The 20,271-nt window shown below is 43.4% G+C and overlaps 1 protein-coding gene across 1 annotated transcript in view; it reads right to left on the bottom strand.

The window, feature by feature from the left end:
- Positions 1-673: 673 nt before the first annotated feature.
- Positions 674-20,271, bottom strand: part of LOC117058480 (ankyrin repeat domain-containing protein 17-like) — a 78,967-nt gene continuing 59,369 nt past the window's right edge. The window contains 13 exon segments of the mRNA XM_033169663.1: positions 674-1,258; positions 3,621-3,785; positions 4,549-4,727; positions 5,519-5,770; positions 7,324-7,521; positions 9,436-11,090; positions 12,040-12,189; positions 13,482-13,637; positions 14,732-15,179; positions 16,848-17,019; positions 17,821-17,937; positions 18,948-19,043; positions 19,542-19,704. Of these exon segments, the coding sequence (XP_033025554.1) occupies positions 1,199-1,258; positions 3,621-3,785; positions 4,549-4,727; positions 5,519-5,770; positions 7,324-7,521; positions 9,436-11,090; positions 12,040-12,189; positions 13,482-13,637; positions 14,732-15,179; positions 16,848-17,019; positions 17,821-17,937; positions 18,948-19,043; positions 19,542-19,704 (3,811 nt within the window). The 3' untranslated portion in view covers positions 674-1,198.

Below are 20,271 nucleotides of genomic sequence, written 5' to 3'. Positions count from 1 at the left end.
AAGCACCAGCACCTTGAATTGGGCTTTCCAGTACATAGGCAGCTTATATAGTTCCTTCCCAACTGACGTGGCTTCTGCACAGTTTGCAGGGGCAGCCCCACACATAATACATTCTGCAGTAATCCAGCCTGTGTTATCAAAGCACGGACCACTGTGGCCAGGCTACACCTGTTCTAGAAAGGCTGCAGTTGACCACTTGGGCCTCGAGTGACAGCAATTCTATGCACCTCCTCCTTCAGGGGAGCTATCTGTAAAAGGACATATGGCAACAACAATGGATGACAAAAGAAAGCAATGGAGGACTTTGCTCAAACCCACCTTGGGGCATCATTCACCAGGCTTTGTAAACCCACCTTTGGAGGAGATCAGTTAGATGAGATCTCCGCAGAGCTGCAAAATCTCTTAAAAGAACAGCGAAGCTTATTGAGGAAGGGGGAAAAGATAGCTTAGAAAGCGCCTAACAGTAGTTGAGACGAGAGATTTGTGTTCGTGTGTTGTGTTGCTCAATGTCTTCTGTAAAGGAGCAGGGGAACTAATTCCTCTTATTTCTGTTACAAAATTAAACAAAACAATACTGAATTGATGCCAAATTCCGTAGTATAAAAATGTGGGGCACCCCACAAATAATGCCCAGTTTTATGCTGTATTTAAAATTACACAAGTAGAAAAAAAGTTATGCTTATTAATAGTTTAATGTATGAAGGAAACATCCAGACTGCTGTATATGTAGATACATCTGTCACATTAAGTAGAGCCTGACATACTGAAAAAATTTACTTTCTGCGTAGCCATTTCTGTTATGTAAACAATTGTACATTTATTTGCCATTCTAAAACTTCAGGATCAAGTTTACATAATTTTGCTAAATTTCTGTGTATGCCCAGAAGCAGCTTACAGTACTAAAAACCAACCAGCCAAAGAACAGCTTCAACAGAAAGTTATGTCCCAAAAAAATTAATAATAATCAAAGGGGAAAGAAAATGAAACTAAGAGAGGCTAAGTGGAACCATATGACGGCGGGGAATGGGCAGTCACAATGTTCACAGAAAAGGGTCAGTTAGTACGCTCCTCTGCAAAAGCCTACATCAGTCCAACCTATCAGAAGAATGATCCGAGAGACGAGGGAAACGGTGCTGTCATTTGCATTCTCCTCCAAGCCGAAAGGAAATCTCCGGGCTATCCGAAGAGACCCCCCTCCTCAACCCAGCTGGTTCATATGCACACTGTTCATATGGGGTGTCCACGTTCCAGTCCATACCTGAAGAAGAAGAGCAGCAGCGGGGTTAAGCTATGCAGAACCAGCTGTTTCATATAGGTATAAAAATGGGTTGCAATTCATCACACAGTTACAGGTGGGTAGCCGTGTTGGTCTGCCATAGTCGAAACAAAATAGAAAATTCTTTTCAGTAGCACCTTAGAGACCAACTGTGTTTGTTCTTGGTATGAGCTTTCACCCCTTGCCTTTCCCTGCAAGACTAATTGCAGCCGAGAGTCGTCAACAGGTTTTCCACACCTATCAGCTGATCACCCATTCCCACCACCCTCTGAGTAATACCCCTCCCCACTCCCTCACTATATTTAAGGATCTGGTGACTTCTGTTTCAGTGTATCTGAAGAAGTGTGCATGCACACAAAAGCTCATACCAAGAACAAACACAGTTGGTCTCTAAGGTGCTACTGGAAAGAATTTTCTATTTTAATTCATCACACACACAGCCCAACAAGACAACGACAAAAATCTACCGACAGCATACAAATCAATATGGCTAACCTGATCCAAAACACCCACCCACCCCACTCACACAGGAAACCAAAGATCACCACAGCCAACCACAATGGAACAATCACAGCCTACACCAATCCCGACCTCTCACCGCCAAAGAAACACAAGCAAGCAACAAAGAACCAACACGAATGACGCTGACACCAAATCCTACATATATTAAGGAAAATAAAAGCATCATCTCCCCACCCCACCCTCCCCCATCCCACCCACTTCCTTCCCCCTTCTCTCCCTAATGTCTCAACAACCAAAACTGATCTGTAAAAATGTTATATGGGGGGAAAAAAGAGAGACATTACACACACTTCTGTAAACCAAGAAAATCTTTAATAATAATAATAATAAAATGGGTTGCAGTAGGGTTATATACTGCCTGGCTCTGTATTTCAAGAGCAAACTACTGTACGTATCTCAATTTACTTTTTTTTAAAAACCATGTGTAAAATAATCTTAGCATGCGTGCAACCATACTTGTAAACTGCTCAGAAGCCTATTTTGGCATTTAGTGGAATATAAAGCAGCAGCCGTTCCAATAGCAGTAGTAGTCATGACGATTATAATAATATTGCCACCACTATGTGACATGCACTTATCACTTCTTTCATTTCCAAAGCAAAAGCAAAAGGGGGACGTAAAACTGGTAACAACTCAGGGAACGTGCTTGCTAAAGGCTTGTGAAAACAAAAGGAGTGTGGAGTGCTAGGACTTAAGACGATGGGGCTTCGCTGTCCTGCAAAACTCCATGTTTCTGTTCTTTTCTTCTTCAACATCATTTTCTGCAAAAAAAGAGAGGCCAAAATTCCACAGGAACTCTGCTGTTACCATGATCAGATTAGTAAACAGCACAAAACTGAGTTGCTTTAATGCACCATCAGAATGTCAGTGCAGTGATAAACATATGAAGAGCCCCGCCAACTCAGGCCATCTAAGTCCAGCGTCCTGTTCTCACAGTGGTTAAACAGATGCCAAAGGGAACTCTGCAAGCAGGACCCGAGGGCAACAGCATGTTCCCGACTTGTGATTCCCAGCAACCAGTATTAAGCACATTGCCTCTGACTGCAGAGACAGGTTGCAATTTAAAGGCCACCTCTGCTCAAAAAACTCACCCACAACTCAGCACTAGGGTTATACATATCTCATGTAATTAGTAACAATGCCATGTTGGATACTGGGCCAACTAAATATGTGGTAGGGTCATGGTCAGACATATAAAAGAAAGGCCAAGTACCCCCTTTTGTGGAATAGTCAGTGTCATTCAACCAACATGCTTAAGCTTAATTAATGCATGAAGGGGTTAATGCCACAGAGCAAGCTGTTCTGCCAGGCTTAGCTAGGTCACTTGGAAGGAAGGTAGTCAAGCCTATTGTTCCTCTTCTGTCTACATGTGAACTCTGAGGAGCTCTGAGCTGCTGCCTCCAGCCACATGGCTCCAACAAGCCTCTCTTGAGTTCCTATACCAATAATTTAAGAACTTTCTTCACTTTGGAACTAGACTAAGTTCTACTGCCTGTGCATCTTTTTCTGACTATTGCATGGGAAAGTACAGGAAAGAGGGAAGTTTTGGAATTCACAAGGGCATATTTTAAAGGTCTAACAGCCTATATTTCCAGGCTTTACTTTGCTGCGTATTTTGCCATTTTAAATCTCTGCTGGGGTTCTTTCACCAAATAATACTTGCCCCTAACTTGGATCTAAAATCCAGGAATTATCCTGTTATACCTAATCCCCACCCCCACCCCTAGCCAATCAACACTTTTAACTTGGAAAAGGAGGTGGAATAGTAATGTTGTAGTTTGAAAGTTATCAGCACATTGACTACACAAACCCCTGAGCTTACCGTCTGAGGGCCATTATTCTCTGTGGAATTTGAAACCATCTTTATAAGTGAGTTCCAAGATGGGTCAGCAGCATGAGGTGCATTGAATATTGGCCCTCCAGTACCATCTGCAATGGGTGCGACAGGAGGAATCATTGCGTTCCCATACACTGAGAAAGGCATGCCCTGTAAGGGGAAAGAGAGCTAGTTGTTCGACATGCTTTTTATATTTCCGCAGTCACAATAAACATCATTTTATCTCTCAAATTTCGAAAAGTGTGTGCCTTTTCACCCAAATTATAAAGTCAACACACTTAATCTGCCAAAGAAATTGGTTTCAAAACTTCTCTGCGAAATGATTTTGTTTGCATCGTCTTGAATTACCGGTAATAGTTCTAGTTATAGGTAGGTAGCAGTGTTGGTCTGCCGTAGTCGAAACAAAATAAAAAATAAAATTCTTCCAGTAGCACCTTAGAGACCAACTAAGTTTGTTCTTGGTATGAGCTTTCGTGTGCATGCACACTTCTTCAGATACACCGAGTTTCTGAAGAAGTGTGCATGCACACGAAAGCTCATACCAAGAACAAACTTAGTTGGTCTCTAAAGTTCTACTGGAAGAATTTGTTTTTATTTTGTTTCAGTAATAGTTCTGCGTGTGTAAAGGTGGCCCAAATGTGGCTCCCAAGAAGCTCGAGTGCTGCTCCTGGTCAATTTAAGGAAGTAACTAGGAACAGTCAGTGCACCACACAGGCAACTTGATACTTGCCCACCCTCTGGCTATAAAGAGGTTTATAATACAAGGCCCAGCAAAAACTACTAAAACGGATTGACAAAGGTAATGCAGGCTCCGTTACAAAAAGCAAAGTATGGTGTAGCTTTTAATCAGGGTATTAGAAAGCTTCTATGTCTGAGTTTCTAGCAAAAACAACAACAACATTTGGATCGTTACCCCAACTTTAGGGAAGTCCATGTATCCAGCAGGGACATGCTGATGGAATGTACCGGAAGGAGTTACAATTCCTGTGCTGTCTCTCTCCATTGTTTGATGTTGCGAGAATACGCCTGGATCGGACATTGGTCTGTGCATCATATGGTTCCCCATTCCACTTTGACACCAATCTACTTTATCTAGCAAGAAAGAAGTGGGTATTATCCGTTAGCAACACGCTTCAACCTAAATTATTCCGTTTTGGTAGTAGCAGTTAGTGTCCTGAACACTTGGCAGAACCATCTAAACAAGAAGTACAGAGCCAGATTGGTCATTGGTAAGGTAAGGTATACTTAGTGGCAGCTAATACTTCATGGTGGGACTAAAAAGAAATTACGTTCTTAAAAGCAGGATTAAAAAAATTGTGAACTTTAAATTAGTCAATTCATGAACAATGCTGCAATGCAGATTTGTCAAGGCTACCATTTGTAGTGGGAATGTTATTTCTGCATTTTAAGTTGTCCTAATCAATTGTCTTTTTAGGACAATTAGGACACGGGTGGCGCTGTGGTCTAAACCACAGAGCCTCTTGGAGTTGCTGATTGGAAGGTCGGTGGTTCGAATCCCCGCAATGGGGTGAGCTCCCGTTGCTCTGTCCCAGCTCCTGCCAACCTAGCAGTTCAAAAGCATGCCAGTGCAAGTAGATAAATAGGTACCGCTCAGGCGGGAAGGTAAATGGCGTTTCCGTGCACTGCTCTGGTTTGCCAGAAGCGGCTTAGTCATGCTGGCCATATGACCTGGCAGCTGTTTGCGGACAAACACTGGCTCCCTCGGCCTACAGAGCGAGATGAGCACGCAACCCCAGAGTCATCCGCGACGGGACGTAATGGCCGGGGTACCTTTACCTTTACCTAATCAATTGTCTTAGCTCTCCTCTAATAGAAAATCAGAAGATGATAAACAAGTATGTCTGTTCAGGGGCAATACATACCAGCTTGGTTTCCTCCTATCCCTTCAAAAGACCATATACCACTGTGCCCCACTGGAGTGGCCAAGTTGCTCCCTATAACAGAGGGTGTGGACGTTCCAGTTTGTCTGATACGTGCAGAACGCTCTGTTCCAATTGGGACAGGGACCTTTCTGTCCTGAGAGACATTGCTGGGTTTTTCAGACCCCAGGGAAACAGATGAAGGCGTTGGAGATGGTGCTCTGACTCCAGCAGACACTGGCTGAGCAGGTGGTTCTAGAGGAAAACAAGTATTTAAATGAGTTACAGACATCCGTCCTAGTATTTAAAGGCAATATGACTGCATTCAAAAATACTCTCTCTCTACACCAGTCTCAGCAGAAGTAGCAATGCAGGCTCAGGAAATTTCATGACTTACTAAAACAGCATTAGGTACAAAAAGCCTACTAGAGGTTTGCCACATTATGCCACATTGAGCCAGTAGTTTAAACCTTTTATAACTGGCTTTCTATAATCAACGTAGAACAGAATGAATCTTCGTCAGTTGCAAAAATCACTGTCACAAGTTATCAGAACTCAATATATTAAAAAGTGATTACTTAGGATGTAATGGTCCTTTTTGCAAGTCATATTAAGCCACAGTTAAAAACGAAATGTGGTTTAATGTGAACGCTCAGTGTGCTGTACATACTTGACGAAAAGTTCTCTCTACTCTACTCCCGCTTTTACTGCTGCTGCTTGAAAACAAGGCAGAGTCTGGCTTGTTGTGATGTTTCTAGTTGGTTTCCTGGAAACAAACTGGGAGTAGTAAGCCAAGAACCTGATTACTGCTCAAGGTTTATTTGGAGAGAAATTCATGAGCCTGGGTTTGCACATCAGATCTGCAATGTTGTTGTTGTTGTTGCTGCTGCTGCTGTTGTTGTTGTTAACTGACCCGGACCCTGCAATAAGCACCTCAGGCCCTTCTTCACAAGAGGTCAGGAGGGTGGCAACATGAGAACAGGCCTTTTCTGTGGCGGCTCCCCGTTTGTGGAATGCTTTCCCCAAGGAGGCTTGTCTGGCACCTTCATTACATATACAGTGGTGCCCCGCTAGACGAAAATAATTCGTTCTGCGAGTATTTTCGTCTAGCGGTTTTTTTGTCTAGCGAAGCACCAATGCAAACCGCGGTTTTCGCTAGACAATTATTTTTTTTTGCGTCTTGCGAGGCAGCCCCATAGACAAATTCGTCTTGCGGGGCAGCCTTCCGCTAGACGAATGCCTTCGTCTAGCGAGTTTTTTGTCTAGCGAGGCATTCGTCTAGCGGGGCACCACTGTATTTAGACACCAGGCAAAAACATTTCTGTACAATCAGGTCTTCGGCTGATTAAAAATCTATGGCCTTTTAAACGTGTTTGTGAGTGGAGGGGGTTATTAGTTTCTTTTTGCTTATTATGCATTTTGTGTTCTCATTTTGTATTTTTATGTTGTGAACCGCCCTGTGATCTTTGGATGAAGGGTGATACACGAAATATAATAATAATAATAATAATAATAATAATAATAATAATAATAATAATAGTAGTAGTAGTAGTAGTTTTCTACTTTAACACCAGCTGAGCTACAGTGCACCAGACTTTGGTCTATAATTAGGCACACAGCATTAGAGCTTCATAGCAATGGATTAGAAAGAAGTACTTGGAAGAAAGCAGAACAGATCTCCCCAAGAAGGCAACCATCCCACTCTTCTCTGCGGCATCCAATTCTGGAGTTCAAAAATAAAGTTGGAACACCCGGAGCTATATTACAGCAACATAATAGTGTGGTGTGTGTTTTTTTTAACAGCTTACCATTTGATGCAGAGGAACATGGAGGCAATAGGTTCAGTGGAGAAAAATGCTGTCTGTTAAAATTAGCAGCTGCCGGTGCTCCCCCAAGAGTTGTTCCTGGTGCATATACTTGACTGCTTGAAAGGTTTGAGGCAAAGGTACCCAAGTGCGCAGAAGGTGGTGTTACGGAACCATATGGTGAATCCATACTGACAATACCTATAGAATGATTTGCAAAACGTCAGTACTTCCTGGGAAAATGGCAGCATTCAAAGCAGGAGGCGTAGGGAAGGAACTAACTTCTGCATCTTGTACAGCTTGCTTCCAGTTTGGACTATAATAGTTACGATTCTCTTCTATGGAGCCTGGAAAATTAATTTGTTCCAGACTGCTTTTCTGTAACAGATGTTTCTATGGCACTGATTCCTGAGACTATGTGCTTCCTTATAATACTATATTCGTACGGTTTGACCATTCAAATACAGTATATCTCAATGGATCAGTCATTCTATTTGAAATTGAACAAGATGCTCAGTAACACACATTTAAAATCATCTCTTTGAAAATTACACCTCCAGCATACTTTCAAACAAATAAAACATCTGCCTTATCCTCTCATGAAGCATAGCACCAATAGGTTATAATTTTGTTCTCATTTTCAATGCCCATCCACATCCGTTTCCATTTGTTTTCCCCATTCATCCTTACACTGAAGCCTCTTTTGCCAGTATCGAGTTGCTCTATAAAGTATAAAAACTGCCTACGTTTTAGAGAAAATATGTTATGCAAGCCAAAACCAAGGCATCTGTCAAAATCTCTTAATGATGTCTGTATGGCAGACTTAGGAGGAAAGGGCAGAAGAGCAAGTGATGCTACTATTTCCAGCTGGGCTACAGGCGAGAACACCACTCAGCAGCCCAGTTGTTGGACTGATGCGCCCTTGCTGCCCACTCTCAGTCAGAAGAGGTGGAGACAAATTTTCTAAGCCAAGTCTGAACAGCTACGTGCAGAGCAGCAGACTGAGAATTCCATCCCAGATTCCCTACAAAAAGTAAAAATGCATCCTTGACTTCGGAAGTGTGTAGAGAGGGGAGGGATGATTTTAAAGGGTTGAAAAAAAACTGGGGGTGCAGGCGAAACCAAAAGTCAGAAGAAGATGGGAACTTCAAGGGTCTCCAGGTGACCAGGGCTGCTCCCCATCCCGCACCAAACTGGGCTACTCTGGTCTACAGAGCTCACCCCGTCTTTCAACCAAGAGAAGGGACTATCCTGGAATGTGGTGACTGCATTCTGGCCATGGAGGAGTATAGATAGGAGATTGCACAACCTGAATCTATTCTTGTAAGATGCAAAGAATGCTTGTACAATCTCCCAATTCACTCCTCCATCTATTTTCACTGCAGGTGATCCTCAGTGGGATTACCCATGTCCGGACGAAAATCTAGCAACTGAAGAACTGAATCAAAAAGAAGTGACAAGGCAAGTTCTAGGGGAATTGCAAACAAGTCACCTGCTACAGTTGGCATCCAAAATTCTATGTCGGTTAACCTAGCAACTGTTTTGGTTAAACTGGGGGAAATAAATCATTATTTTAAAAAACCATAGAATTATGAAGCTTACAGAACAAGCCTTTCTGGGGAAGAATCACAGCATGCCTTGTATAAAGGGAAGTTCTACCATGCCAATCTTTTACTCTGAGAATGTTAACAAGCATATGAATAGATGTGATCCAGTCAACATTATATACCTGGATTTTCAAAAAGCTTTTGACAAAATCCATTACCAAAGGCCCCTAAATAAATTTAGAACATTGTGGTTTTCCTATGGCTTAGTAACTGGTAATGGAAAGAGAAAAAGGAAGCATGGAAATCTCCCAAGGATCAGTATTGGGACTGGTGCTATTTAACTTGTCCATAACTGGACTAGAGTCAGCAGTGATGTGACCAAATTTACCATTGTAACCAAGACAATGAATGGACAGCAAAACAGCAAATGAGGCTCAAGGTTTAAGTGTAAAGATATGCATGTTGGGGCAAACCCCACTCCCACCCCCCTACCTAATCGCACACACACCGATGGAACAATCAGACCCAAAGATCACTTTATCCTTGTGGAATATAAAGAAATATTCACCTGAGGGACTCGGAGCTGGTCTCTGAAGTGGGGGCCTGAAACCTGGGGCTTTGGAAGTATCTAACTGGTGCAACGGATCCGAGTTTGGCAGAAACGAAGACTTCCCAGACAGAATGGATTCCGGCGCTGCCTGAGACGACAAGACGGATCCACCCCAGAAGGCATGAGCAGAGGCGGGGCCGTTCTCAAACAGTGTGCTGAAGGGCCCAAATGGCAAAGCAGCGCTGAAATTCGGAGCCATTTGGGGCTTGTTTGCCGGATGGACAGAATTCTGAGGGACGCTTTGCGTACTTAAGGTAGAAGGAAGTTGCACTGAAGAAGGAACACTGTGGGGTCTTTTTATGTGGCTGATATTGAGGACGGCGACTGAAGAGCTCTGAACGGGAGCGGAATTCTTGTGCACGGGGTTTGCCCCATGGGATGGCAGCCTGATCGCGGGGCTTTCCATTTTAGCTGGCGGAGACGGCTGGGCAGATCCCGCCGGTGCCTGAGGCAAGAGATAGTTCGCTGGCGTACTAGCAGGCGCAACTACCGGGGCAGAGGAACTCGCAGTTACTAGGTTTGGAGGCACGGCCATTCGCGGGTCTTGTGACGGAACCTGAGGCTGCTGCAGAGGTAGCCTTGCTTCCTGGGGAACAGACCCGAGTGGCTGCGGCTGAGGAAGATGCTCTGAGGGAATCCCAGCAGAGCCGCCATTCGCCTGCCTGTTTCCGGTCAGATTTGCTGCTTCCGCTACCGGGGAGCTACTCACTTCCTGGTCCGAGGAGGGCACCCCTTTGCTCGGAGAACTTGTGACACATTCTGAAGGGCTGCTTCTGGAAACCCTGGCTGGCTGGGCTGGCGGCGAAGGGGAGGAAGCGGACGACACAGGGTGGTGCTCTTTGGCAGTAGGAAAAGGGTATGTGGCGTTGGTGGGTGTTGTGCTGTTGTTGCTGGCCGTGGTTGCAATAGTGGTCGTGGTGGTGCTGGATGTCTTGACCACGGTGACAAACAGTTGCCTTCGGACGGAAGGTGAGCTGGGGCTGCCATTTGCAGAAGGAACGGGCACAGCAGACACGGCAGGACTTGTGGTAGCTGTTGGGCTGGGAGCCGACGAACCCACTGAATTCACCTGAGAACCGCTGCTGTTCTGATTGCTATGGCGAGGCACCGTGTGAGGCTTAGGTGAGTTAGTAGCTCTTGCAGGGCTCAGAGGCCGAACTGGGAAAGGGCCCCAGGTGGACTGAGCCGGCGGAAAAGTCCCTCCAAAGTGGGTCATGGGTAACCTTGGCGGACGGATCTGCTGGAAAGTCTGAGCAGCGAGCAACGCGTGTGCAAACTGGGGAGGAGGGTATGCCAACGGCAGAGAAACTGGAAATCCAGGCCGCACGTTATTCACCGGGTTCTTGACCGCTTTATGCGTTGGTGCTGACGGGAGGACAGGCACAGAAAGTGCTGTGGCCATCTGAGACGACGACGAGATTGCGACAGTGGTCACCTTGCTCCCAGCGACGGAGTTGTGAGCAGTCGTGGTGCTGGCGTGCGTCCCTGTCTTGGGATAGGCCGCAGAGCTTCTCAAACGGTTCTTTGGAATTAGTTCATCGATTTCTTTGTCGGGATCCTTAATCAGAGCGTTTATGAGCTGTGTTGCTTGTCTTGTTGATTCTGTGCCTCCCCTGTAAGAGAGTTGAATAGAATCATAGAATTGTAGAGTTGGAAGGGAACCCGAGGGGCATCCAGCCCACCCCAACCCCTGCAATCTCTTGGCCAACATGGGGGTCGAACCCACAACCCTGGGATTAAGAGTCAAGCTCTACTGACTTGAGCTATCCTTCGCGTCTAAATGCATCCTTCGGGAATAAATGCATGAAGACCATTTCTTCATTCGTGGATAAGCTTAAGAATAAATATTTCCCCTTTTTAGAAAAATGCATGCAAGTGTAAAAACCTTCGCATGAATGAAATTTAACGGTTTTATGATACAACGGTTGAATACACAACCGTTCCCTCGGACAGCAAGGTGAGGTGGTTTAGTGCAGACAGGACTGATTCCATTTTTAAAATGTTGATGTTTCAGCTGAAACAGGGCCCCTGAGAAACAAAAGTGGGGTATCAGCATATATCTGAGTTTAAAAAATAATAATTAAAAAGCTTGAGGAGGATTGAGCATGCTCAGTGGCCTCCAGAAGCTACAAAACAGGCGGAATAGGAAAAAGCTGACTAAGTGGGCGGGGAGCATAAATGGGCCTGCTTGGGTATTGTAACTGACAGACTTATAGCATCTTGGAAGAGGATATGAATGTCTGGCTGGAGTTCTGAACAGGACCAACCCTGCTGGAGAGTAAGGAATCACGGAAACATTCTGATGCATACAAGTCCCATGTATGTTTACCGCTTTGAAGTTGCTGGGTTGTTTTTTTCAAAGTAATCAAGCAATATATAAATTGAAACAGCACATAAATTGTATTAAATAAATAAATGAATGAATGAATGAATGAATGAATGTCCATCTAACAGAAATTAGTTTGAAATCTGTTTCCCATATAAACTGAATGGCAAATTGATACGGTGACCTCCAAACTAATTCAGTAACTTAAGGTAAACAGTGCCTGGATAGGAATTTACCTTATTGTTATGATTCTGTCCCCCGTTTTGTCTTTCTGCTTATCAATGTCTATATGCGCGCCAGTAAACTCTCGGATAGCATTGATGTTGCAACCACCTCTTCCAATTACTCTGGAAATGACAGTTGATGGAACAGAAACCTTCTTTGATCTAAGAAACAGAGAAAATTATGGCAATCGGGCATAACAGATTTAGTATAGTATACAAGTTTGGTAGCGAATGGTCAGAAGAAGAAGAGTTTGGATTTGATATCCCACTTTATCACTACCCGAAGGAGTCTCAAAGCGGCTAACATTCTCCTTTTCCTTCCTCCCCCACAACAAACACTCTGTGGGGTGAGTGGGGCTGAGAGACTTCAGAGAAGTGTGACTAGCCCAAGGTCACCCAGCAGCTGCATGTGGAGGAGCGGAGACGCGAACCCGGTTCACCAGATTACGAGCCTACCACTACACCACACTGGCTCACAAGTATGTATGACACAATGAGATGTGCCAGCGGCTTGTAAACTTTGTAACATGTATTCCATGCCTGAAATCAAAGAGGCCCAAAGGCTGGCCATGGATGCGATCCAATGTAGCACAAGCAGGTGTCTGCTTGCACAATTGGGCTTCTTCTTTCTTTCCTTTCCCCTTTAGTCCCCTGCACCCCTCCAAATCCGCTCTGGGGGCTGGGGGGGGGGGCGAAAGAGAGAAACTGGAAGTCCCATTGAGCAAGCAAGACATCAATGGAATTCACCCTATGGATATTTAGTGGAGAAGAAAGGCATTCTTACGAGACATTCTCCTGTCCACCCACCTTTCAAATGTAAAAACAGAAAAGCTAATGCAGTGGACCCTCGAGTTACGTACCGCTATGGAAACGTAACTTTTGGGTTGCGAACGTGGCAAACCCAGAAGTGTATACTTCCGGGTTTCGCTGTGCGCACGTGCACAGAAGCGCTCTATCACACCGCACGTGTTCGCAGAAGCAGCGCCTCCAGTTATGGACTTTTCAGGTTAAGTACAGACCCCCGGAACGAATTTAATTTGTATCCGGAGGGTCCACTGTATGTGGCCTTTGGAGACTGAGGTGAACAGGGCCAAACATTAGAAAGCTTTGGCTGAAACAAAGCACTGAAGCACTCTGCTAATAGTTGCAGCTGTGAAAGTGTCCCGAATCTACACAAAAAGCTGAAGAGAGAGGAGAAAAAGAAAAAGAAAACAGGAAGACACTAGCATGGGGAATGATTCTCAGGCGCTGGCACAGAAAACAGGCTCTAATGCTGTCTCTTGGAAGTTGCAGACTTTTGACGACCAAGGAATGAAACTGTCATACCATGACTAATTTTGCCAGCAATGCAAAGCATGGTTTAAAGTAAAATATTCAAAGCAAGGACTAGGGGTGGGCGGGCGGATGAGGTAGAGAATCACTGGCAATTACCACCATCACGGAATTGGACTTACCTTCTTACAACCTCCTTCCATCCTTCCTCCCTCTTCTGACCACGTTTTGGGCTAGCTAAGGTCAATTTTCCATTAGGAGAAGACAGCGGCGATGGAGAAGGTTTTGTGCAAGTAGATAAGGAATTGCCAGTTACTTCGCTAATAACTTCTGACAACCTTTCAGAGGAAAGGGGGAGGGGAGGAGGAGGAGGAGGAAAAAAAGAGTGCTTGTTAACGTAACTCTTATGAGAAAAACGTAAAAGACAAATGCAGAGACTCTCGTCTAGCTCTTTAATAACATCTTTAGTAGTAGAATATTAAATTTAACACCATGCTAAAAAGTAAACTGATCAATCATAGACAAAGTACGCTTGGCTTTTGTTTGCTTGCTTTCGTTTGTAAGCCTGTTTGGAATAAAAGACATTTGGATATAAATGAGGATGAATCTCAGTACCGCAAGATTCACAGTGGGGGAAAAATGAGGCAGATGAAGAACAGCGCCAAAGCAATTAACACTAGCAAGACATAAGAAAACAAAGTTTTCCTGTTGCATTTCATGCAAACCATAGCTTGAAATGCACCTACTGTAGCAACTGATAATCAAAGTCCATTCATATGTAAAAACGCAAGCAGCAGAGTGTAATTGAACGCTACCTCCATCACAATCTAACTCAAAATTGGGCCTTTCCCTCTTCATCAGCAGATATGGGCCGTCTGAAGGCAGAAGTAAAATCTTAACGGGGAAAAGCTGCATGCGCTTGGATAGTCTAGGATGCAAAAGCCACCAGTTGTCACGGGACTCTCTTGATTTCAATGTTTGAATGTAGCCTGATTTTCAGCAGTGATTCTGGGAGGTAGGGAGGAGGGCTGAGGTGAGGGGCTGCTGTGGGGCTAGGATCCTGAAAAGCTCCCACCTATGATTTTGCACCGGCTGCATTAACTGGTCTTCTGTTACTACAGTCTTCAATTAAGCAACTCAGAACTAAGCCAAATTAGTTTGGCTGCTCAAATAGCTATTGATTATGCTATTTTATCTGCTGCTTCACGGTCAGTTCTACTGGCATCGTATATTCTCGTTTGTTCTTAATAATTCTGGTAAACTACTTTGAGTACCAAAGTTGGTAGAAAGGCAGCAGAGACATTTCAGCTAAATAAAAAGTAAATAATAATTTCACAGTTCTGTTGCATGAAGTAACACTGGGGGAAGAAGGTGGAAGCACTGAGAGATGAGATTACAACTTGTGTGTGTTTGTGTGTGCAAAGTAGCTTACTTGACTGAAGATTTTCCAGAAACTGCTTTTCGCTCTTCTTTTGGGAAAGTGACCAGCACCGATGGCTGCTTCTTGTTGCTCTGAGCATTAGTGACTGCTGTGGAAGAAAGACTGTCACTCTTGTGGCTGCTGTTACTATTGCTGCTTTCATCACTACAGCTGGAAATCCTCATGTTGTCACTATCGCCACTTTCACTGGTACTGCTGCTTTTTGATTCGCCATTTATTTTCTCTGGTTGAGAATAGGAGATGGGGAGCTGATCATCAAAGATGATCTGAACGGTATCTTGGCCAATTTTGTTTCTCCTGCTTTTCCTCTTAGAGCTGCTCGTAGTGACAGTATTGTTTCTTTTGCCATGGGAACCTGCCAGAGTTGTCCATGTTGCGGATATACCTATGGTGGTCGTTGTGGTAGCACTGGGTGGTTCTGTTAGGATCCCTGGCTCATCTAATTGAGAACGAGAAGAAGAATGACTAAAGTCCACAGTAATCATCTTGCCTTGAACAGGTTTTTACTATGCTACTGGCCCATGAATGTCAATGCAAGTCACTTATACAGCACAAACACCCTTTAATACTACCGTATTTTCTGGCGTATAAGACGACCCCCCCAACTTTTCCAGTTAAAATATAGAGTTTCGAGATATACTCGGCCGCAGATTCTCCACCTGGTGTATAAGACGACCCCCGACTTTTGAGAAGATTTTCCTGGATTAAAAAGTAGTCTTATACGCCAGAATATTCAGTAATTCATATTTCAAACCTATTTACCTAGTGCATATGCTCCCCCCCCCCCCACAAAATTTCTAAAAGCAGTTTAAATCAATTTACAATTGTAATTTACAAATATCCAGGGAACAGGAACACCTGGGTTTAGAGACTGATTGATAAGATAACTTTATTGCCTTTCCACATGAAGAGGGTTTGGAAAGATTAAGCTCTCAGAGCAACCTATGGAAAAGGTTTACAAGCGGACAGTCATATCTGAATGGCCTGGGATAAGGGGATTCCAAATACTCTCGATTAGAAACATGCTTACATGGGCACAAATGATTATTTGCATAGGTGGATAATGACATATTGGACTAAGCCACAATGTATCCACATAAGCAATTTTAGTTAAGTATTTGCAATTGAGAAAGGCTGATTCCTACTTTGATATGCTCTAAGCCTTATCAATTGCAGCCTTTCTCAATTGCAGAGGTGTACCCATGTTAGTTGCTTTCAGCAAACAAAAACAACCCAAAGAGTCTCATGGCACAAATTTATTATGGCAACTCAGGATATTATTTTGTCCATCTGATAAATCTGTGACATAATAAATGTGTATTTATTATGCCACAAGTCTCTTGTTTTTATAATAACTGCTTATTTACTAATATGCAAGTTGAGAACCAACTATAATCAGGACTGAACTGTGAAGAAATGCCTATCATGTTCTGCCTGTTGGCCTTGGTGTGCAACCTCTTGAATACCAGGATCCAAAGAATCATAACACAACTTCCATGGGCCCAAGGAGTCTCCACACTTATTTTACTTCAAGAAACAACTTTGAGTGCCTTGCGGCAAACTGCTGTTTAGAGAGAGGTTCGATCAGAATTAGACAGATGATTTGGAGGATCAGCTGCTCACAAGGTAGCCAAATGCCCCAATGGGAACTCAATCTCTTTGTGTGAACCTAAGCAGCTAATTGGATCCCAAACCAGGCGGTTTATCCAAAAGCTCATGAAAGGCAATGTTTCCCCCACTGCACGTGTCAAGAGTGGTAGTCCTTTGCAAAACAAAAAAACAAAAAACACCCCTCTAGTGAAATGTTTGTTATGACGGTTGAAAGGAAAAACCAGTTGCAGCAGATAAACTATGTAACTGACTACCATTTATCTTTATCCCATGATTTTAAGACTGATCTATGACAATGTCCTATTTTCTTCAATCATTTGTAATTCCTATTAGATGTAAACCGATTGAATATATTCAAGCTGACAGGATTTAATGATTTAACATTCAGTTGTGTTTCAGAGGAGAGGTGCTGAAAATGGAAGAACAGCCATCTTTTGTGCTTTGGATAACTGCTTGCACCTGCTCTGAGCCCATGGGGTACAAATCAAATACCTACCTTCAGCTTTTAGTTTTTCCTTTTCTTGAGCAGCTTGTAGTTCAAAATTCTCTTTGTTTTTTGCCTCTATTTCTTCCAGCTTCCTCCTTTGCTCTTCCTTTTTCTTTCTTCTCTTCTCCTTTCTCTTCTCTCTTTTAGCAGCTAATGCCAGCCTTCTGCTTTCTTCGCGTAGCTGCAAGTCAAATTCATTCAACAGTGATGAAAGGAAACGGCCAAAAAGAAACTGCACCTTGGGCAGATAAGGCTGCACAGCTTAGCATTAGGAAGAGACCGGATGATGTGCATCGGTCTCAGCTGATTACTTATAAGAATGCCCTGCCTTCCAAGAGTTCTAAACTAGTCCCCCACATTGGGGGGAAGGCTGGGGTAGTGGGGAAGAAAAACTTGCCCAAGCCCACTGTCACAGGCCCAAGGCGAAGTAGCTAATTTGATCATCCTGCATCCAGACCAAGTGGAAGCCAGCAGAGGGGAAATCATATGGCCTTGAATCAAGCTTTGTGGGCAAGCTGTCTATCAATGAGCCCGCTGTGAGCCACAGAAGCCAAGATTCCTCGACTGGTAAAGCATGAGACTTTTAATCTGAAGGTCATGGGTTCTCGAGACCCACATTGGGCAAAAGATTCCTGCATTGCAGGGGGGTTGGACTAGATGACCCTCGTGGTCCCTTCCAACTCTACAGTTCTGTGATTCTATTGGAAGAGCCTCTCAAGTTCGAACGTAAAGGCTTTCCACTCATGGAGGAGGTTGAACCTCTGGCCCCACAGTGAATTGAAGGTGATTCTTTCAGCTGGGAATTAAACATTTTAGCAACTTTTCCTTTTCAGGGAGACAGTAGGGGGATTCCTCAACTCCACCACAAGGAGTGTTTTTTGATGGCTAAATTTTTTCTATTCTTGCATGACCTGCCTTGAGCAACTACAGAAAGTCGGCATATAAAGTGTTTTAAAGTGGAAATCTGAACTTGCAGCGTTACCTTCTCCAAATCCAACTCCTCTAAAAGAATGCTTGCATTCTTGTTTGCTTCAGCAGCCTGCCTGTCTTTGGCTTGAACAATTGATTCTATACAGAGGTGGCACTTCTTCAGCATTTCCTGCAATGACAATGCAAAAAGAACATCATTTCTGAATTGGCCCAAGCAGCTGAACAAATAATGGACGTACCAGCCTCAAACACTGCAATAAGGGAACTGACAGGGAGCATTAGGGACTCATTGTGGCCTGCAAAGGAAGGGAAGCTGCTTGACAAACAGGCGAGAGTGCAGAAATGAAAGGAATGGATTGGAATGCTCCTGTGGCATTAAAGGGGCTGAACTGCTAATGACTGTAGATATGCTGTGTCTCCTCATGTAAGAATGGAAAGATGGCTGGAGAGGAGAAAACAAGAGAGCACATTGTGAGAGGGGTTTTATTCTGCCAGTAAAAGGTAAAGGGTTGTAATTGTTTTGGGAAGGTTGTGGAATGGCAAATGCTGCAGGGACAGAATTCTCCAGAGTGGGAGTCAAGAGATTCCAAATGGCAAAACAGGATTCAGAAGTGCTCTAGTTTTGAAAAAAAAAGTTTGGTTGGGGGGGAGGGAAGACTGCATATAGGCATTGGAACCAAGGAAAGGACTTCTTATGCTAAGACCAAATATGAATATAATAAGAGAAAGTGGGAAGGGAGAGAAGCTTTGCAACCTTTGGCTAATTAAACTATTGATGACCTATTTGTGTGGGGTGTTATTGTTTTGCATTTTTGTGTTTTTATATTGTAAACTTTCCTGGAATCCTCGGATGAAGGGTGGCATTGAAATTTAACAACGTTAACTTTGGTCTGCATTTTATTTCCCCCCCTCCTGTGGTATTTAACTGTGTAGCATACTTTGGGATTGGGAAGGTTAGTAGATATTTAAACACACTAAAACAAAAAGAGTGTGCTCTTGAATGAAGCCATACAACTGAATTGGGAGTGTGAAGTCAGAGAGAAAGAGTCTGTCCAATGCTGTTCATGGTCGAGATGTGCAAGTTTTTAATAAGCACTTATGATGTATTCATCAGCTTACTGGGAAACACTTGTTCTACCAAAGTTTTGCTGAGTAACTTAAGCAGCAAATTATTCTTACCTTGTCAGTAACTGTTGCTATGTATCTCATACATTCTGAATCTGATGGGAACTGATTTACTTCTTTTACCAGGTAGCGTACAACCTTTACATGACCCTAAGAATGAAGGTTTCCAGAATTAGCCCCTTTCCCATGAAGGCAGGCTGCACATTCAAATGCAATTAAGTTAAATAACTAAACTATAAAAGGCAATTCAGTGAAAAGAGTAACTGCAGCAACCTTAATTCCCCAATGCAGCAGAAGCTTCAGGAGCATACAGTAAATTGCCAATCTGAGAAGCTAGGGAAGAAAAACTCCAGTTTTCTTTAATAAAGCAAGGAATTTGAAAATACTCTGAGATACAGGAAAGCAGTGAGGGCAGCTTATTCAATTGCAATATTGCACACACTGCCAATATGTTTCTCCACCCCCCAATGGTTATATAAATCTCCCCCTGAAAACCGCACGCTATGGGAAGCGTAACAGTACATTTATTAAATTTCTGCCATGCACTGTGTGGGTGATGCAGTTATATTTCCAAATTCATGCTGCAACAAATTAGTTCTTTTTTTATCAGAGGGTTAAAAAGAAGCAAAGCAAAAGCTTTCACTCTACCTTTCGAAAGGCAGCCATCAGCGGGGTTATCTTTCTGTTATCAGCAGCATCTACATCTGCTCCAGCTTGTACTAGCAACTGGACAACATCTAAATGACCACCGTTTGCAGCAAGCCATAATGGAGTATTTCCTTTTTTGTTCCGGACATCGATGTGAGCTCCCCTGCAAAAAAAAATCAAAAAGCATGATCAAAATACTGAATGCATATTTTACCATTTAAAAAAAACACACAAAAATCTGAACTGAAGGATTGGTTATTGCTACTGGCTTTAGAAAAGTGGTAGAAGTTGGAGGGACAGCACTTGTAGAGAACATCACCTGCTCTTCATAAAACCGTTTCTAAACAACTCTGAAATAGTTCATTTCTGAAACATGGATTCCTGGCATCTGCACACCTTCTATTTTAACAGCTGCCATTTTCTTCCTATATACATAAAAATGTAAGGCTGTCATCATGCAGCCCCCACAGGGGAACTTGTAGTGCCACATCAGAACCTAGTGCCTCTGGAATTGCAATTATGGAATTGCCACTCAGGAATGGAACATTTCTGCAGGACCTTCAATGAAGATCCACAATCTAAAGCACACACAGTTGTTTCCTGAAAAAATCACCAATCAAAATTTTCTCATCAGACCAACTCTTCTACTCTTGTAAGTGCAACTTCTGTGTGGGCTGAGGTTGCTAATTCCTCAACAAAACTCATTAGTAAACACCCATAGATAGCATAT

The sequence above is a fragment of the Lacerta agilis genome, chromosome 14 (assembly GCF_009819535.1).
Source record: "Lacerta agilis isolate rLacAgi1 chromosome 14, rLacAgi1.pri, whole genome shotgun sequence".
Taxonomy (NCBI): Eukaryota; Metazoa; Chordata; class Lepidosauria; order Squamata; family Lacertidae; genus Lacerta; species Lacerta agilis.
This window is presented reverse-complemented; position numbering and strand designations above follow the sequence as displayed.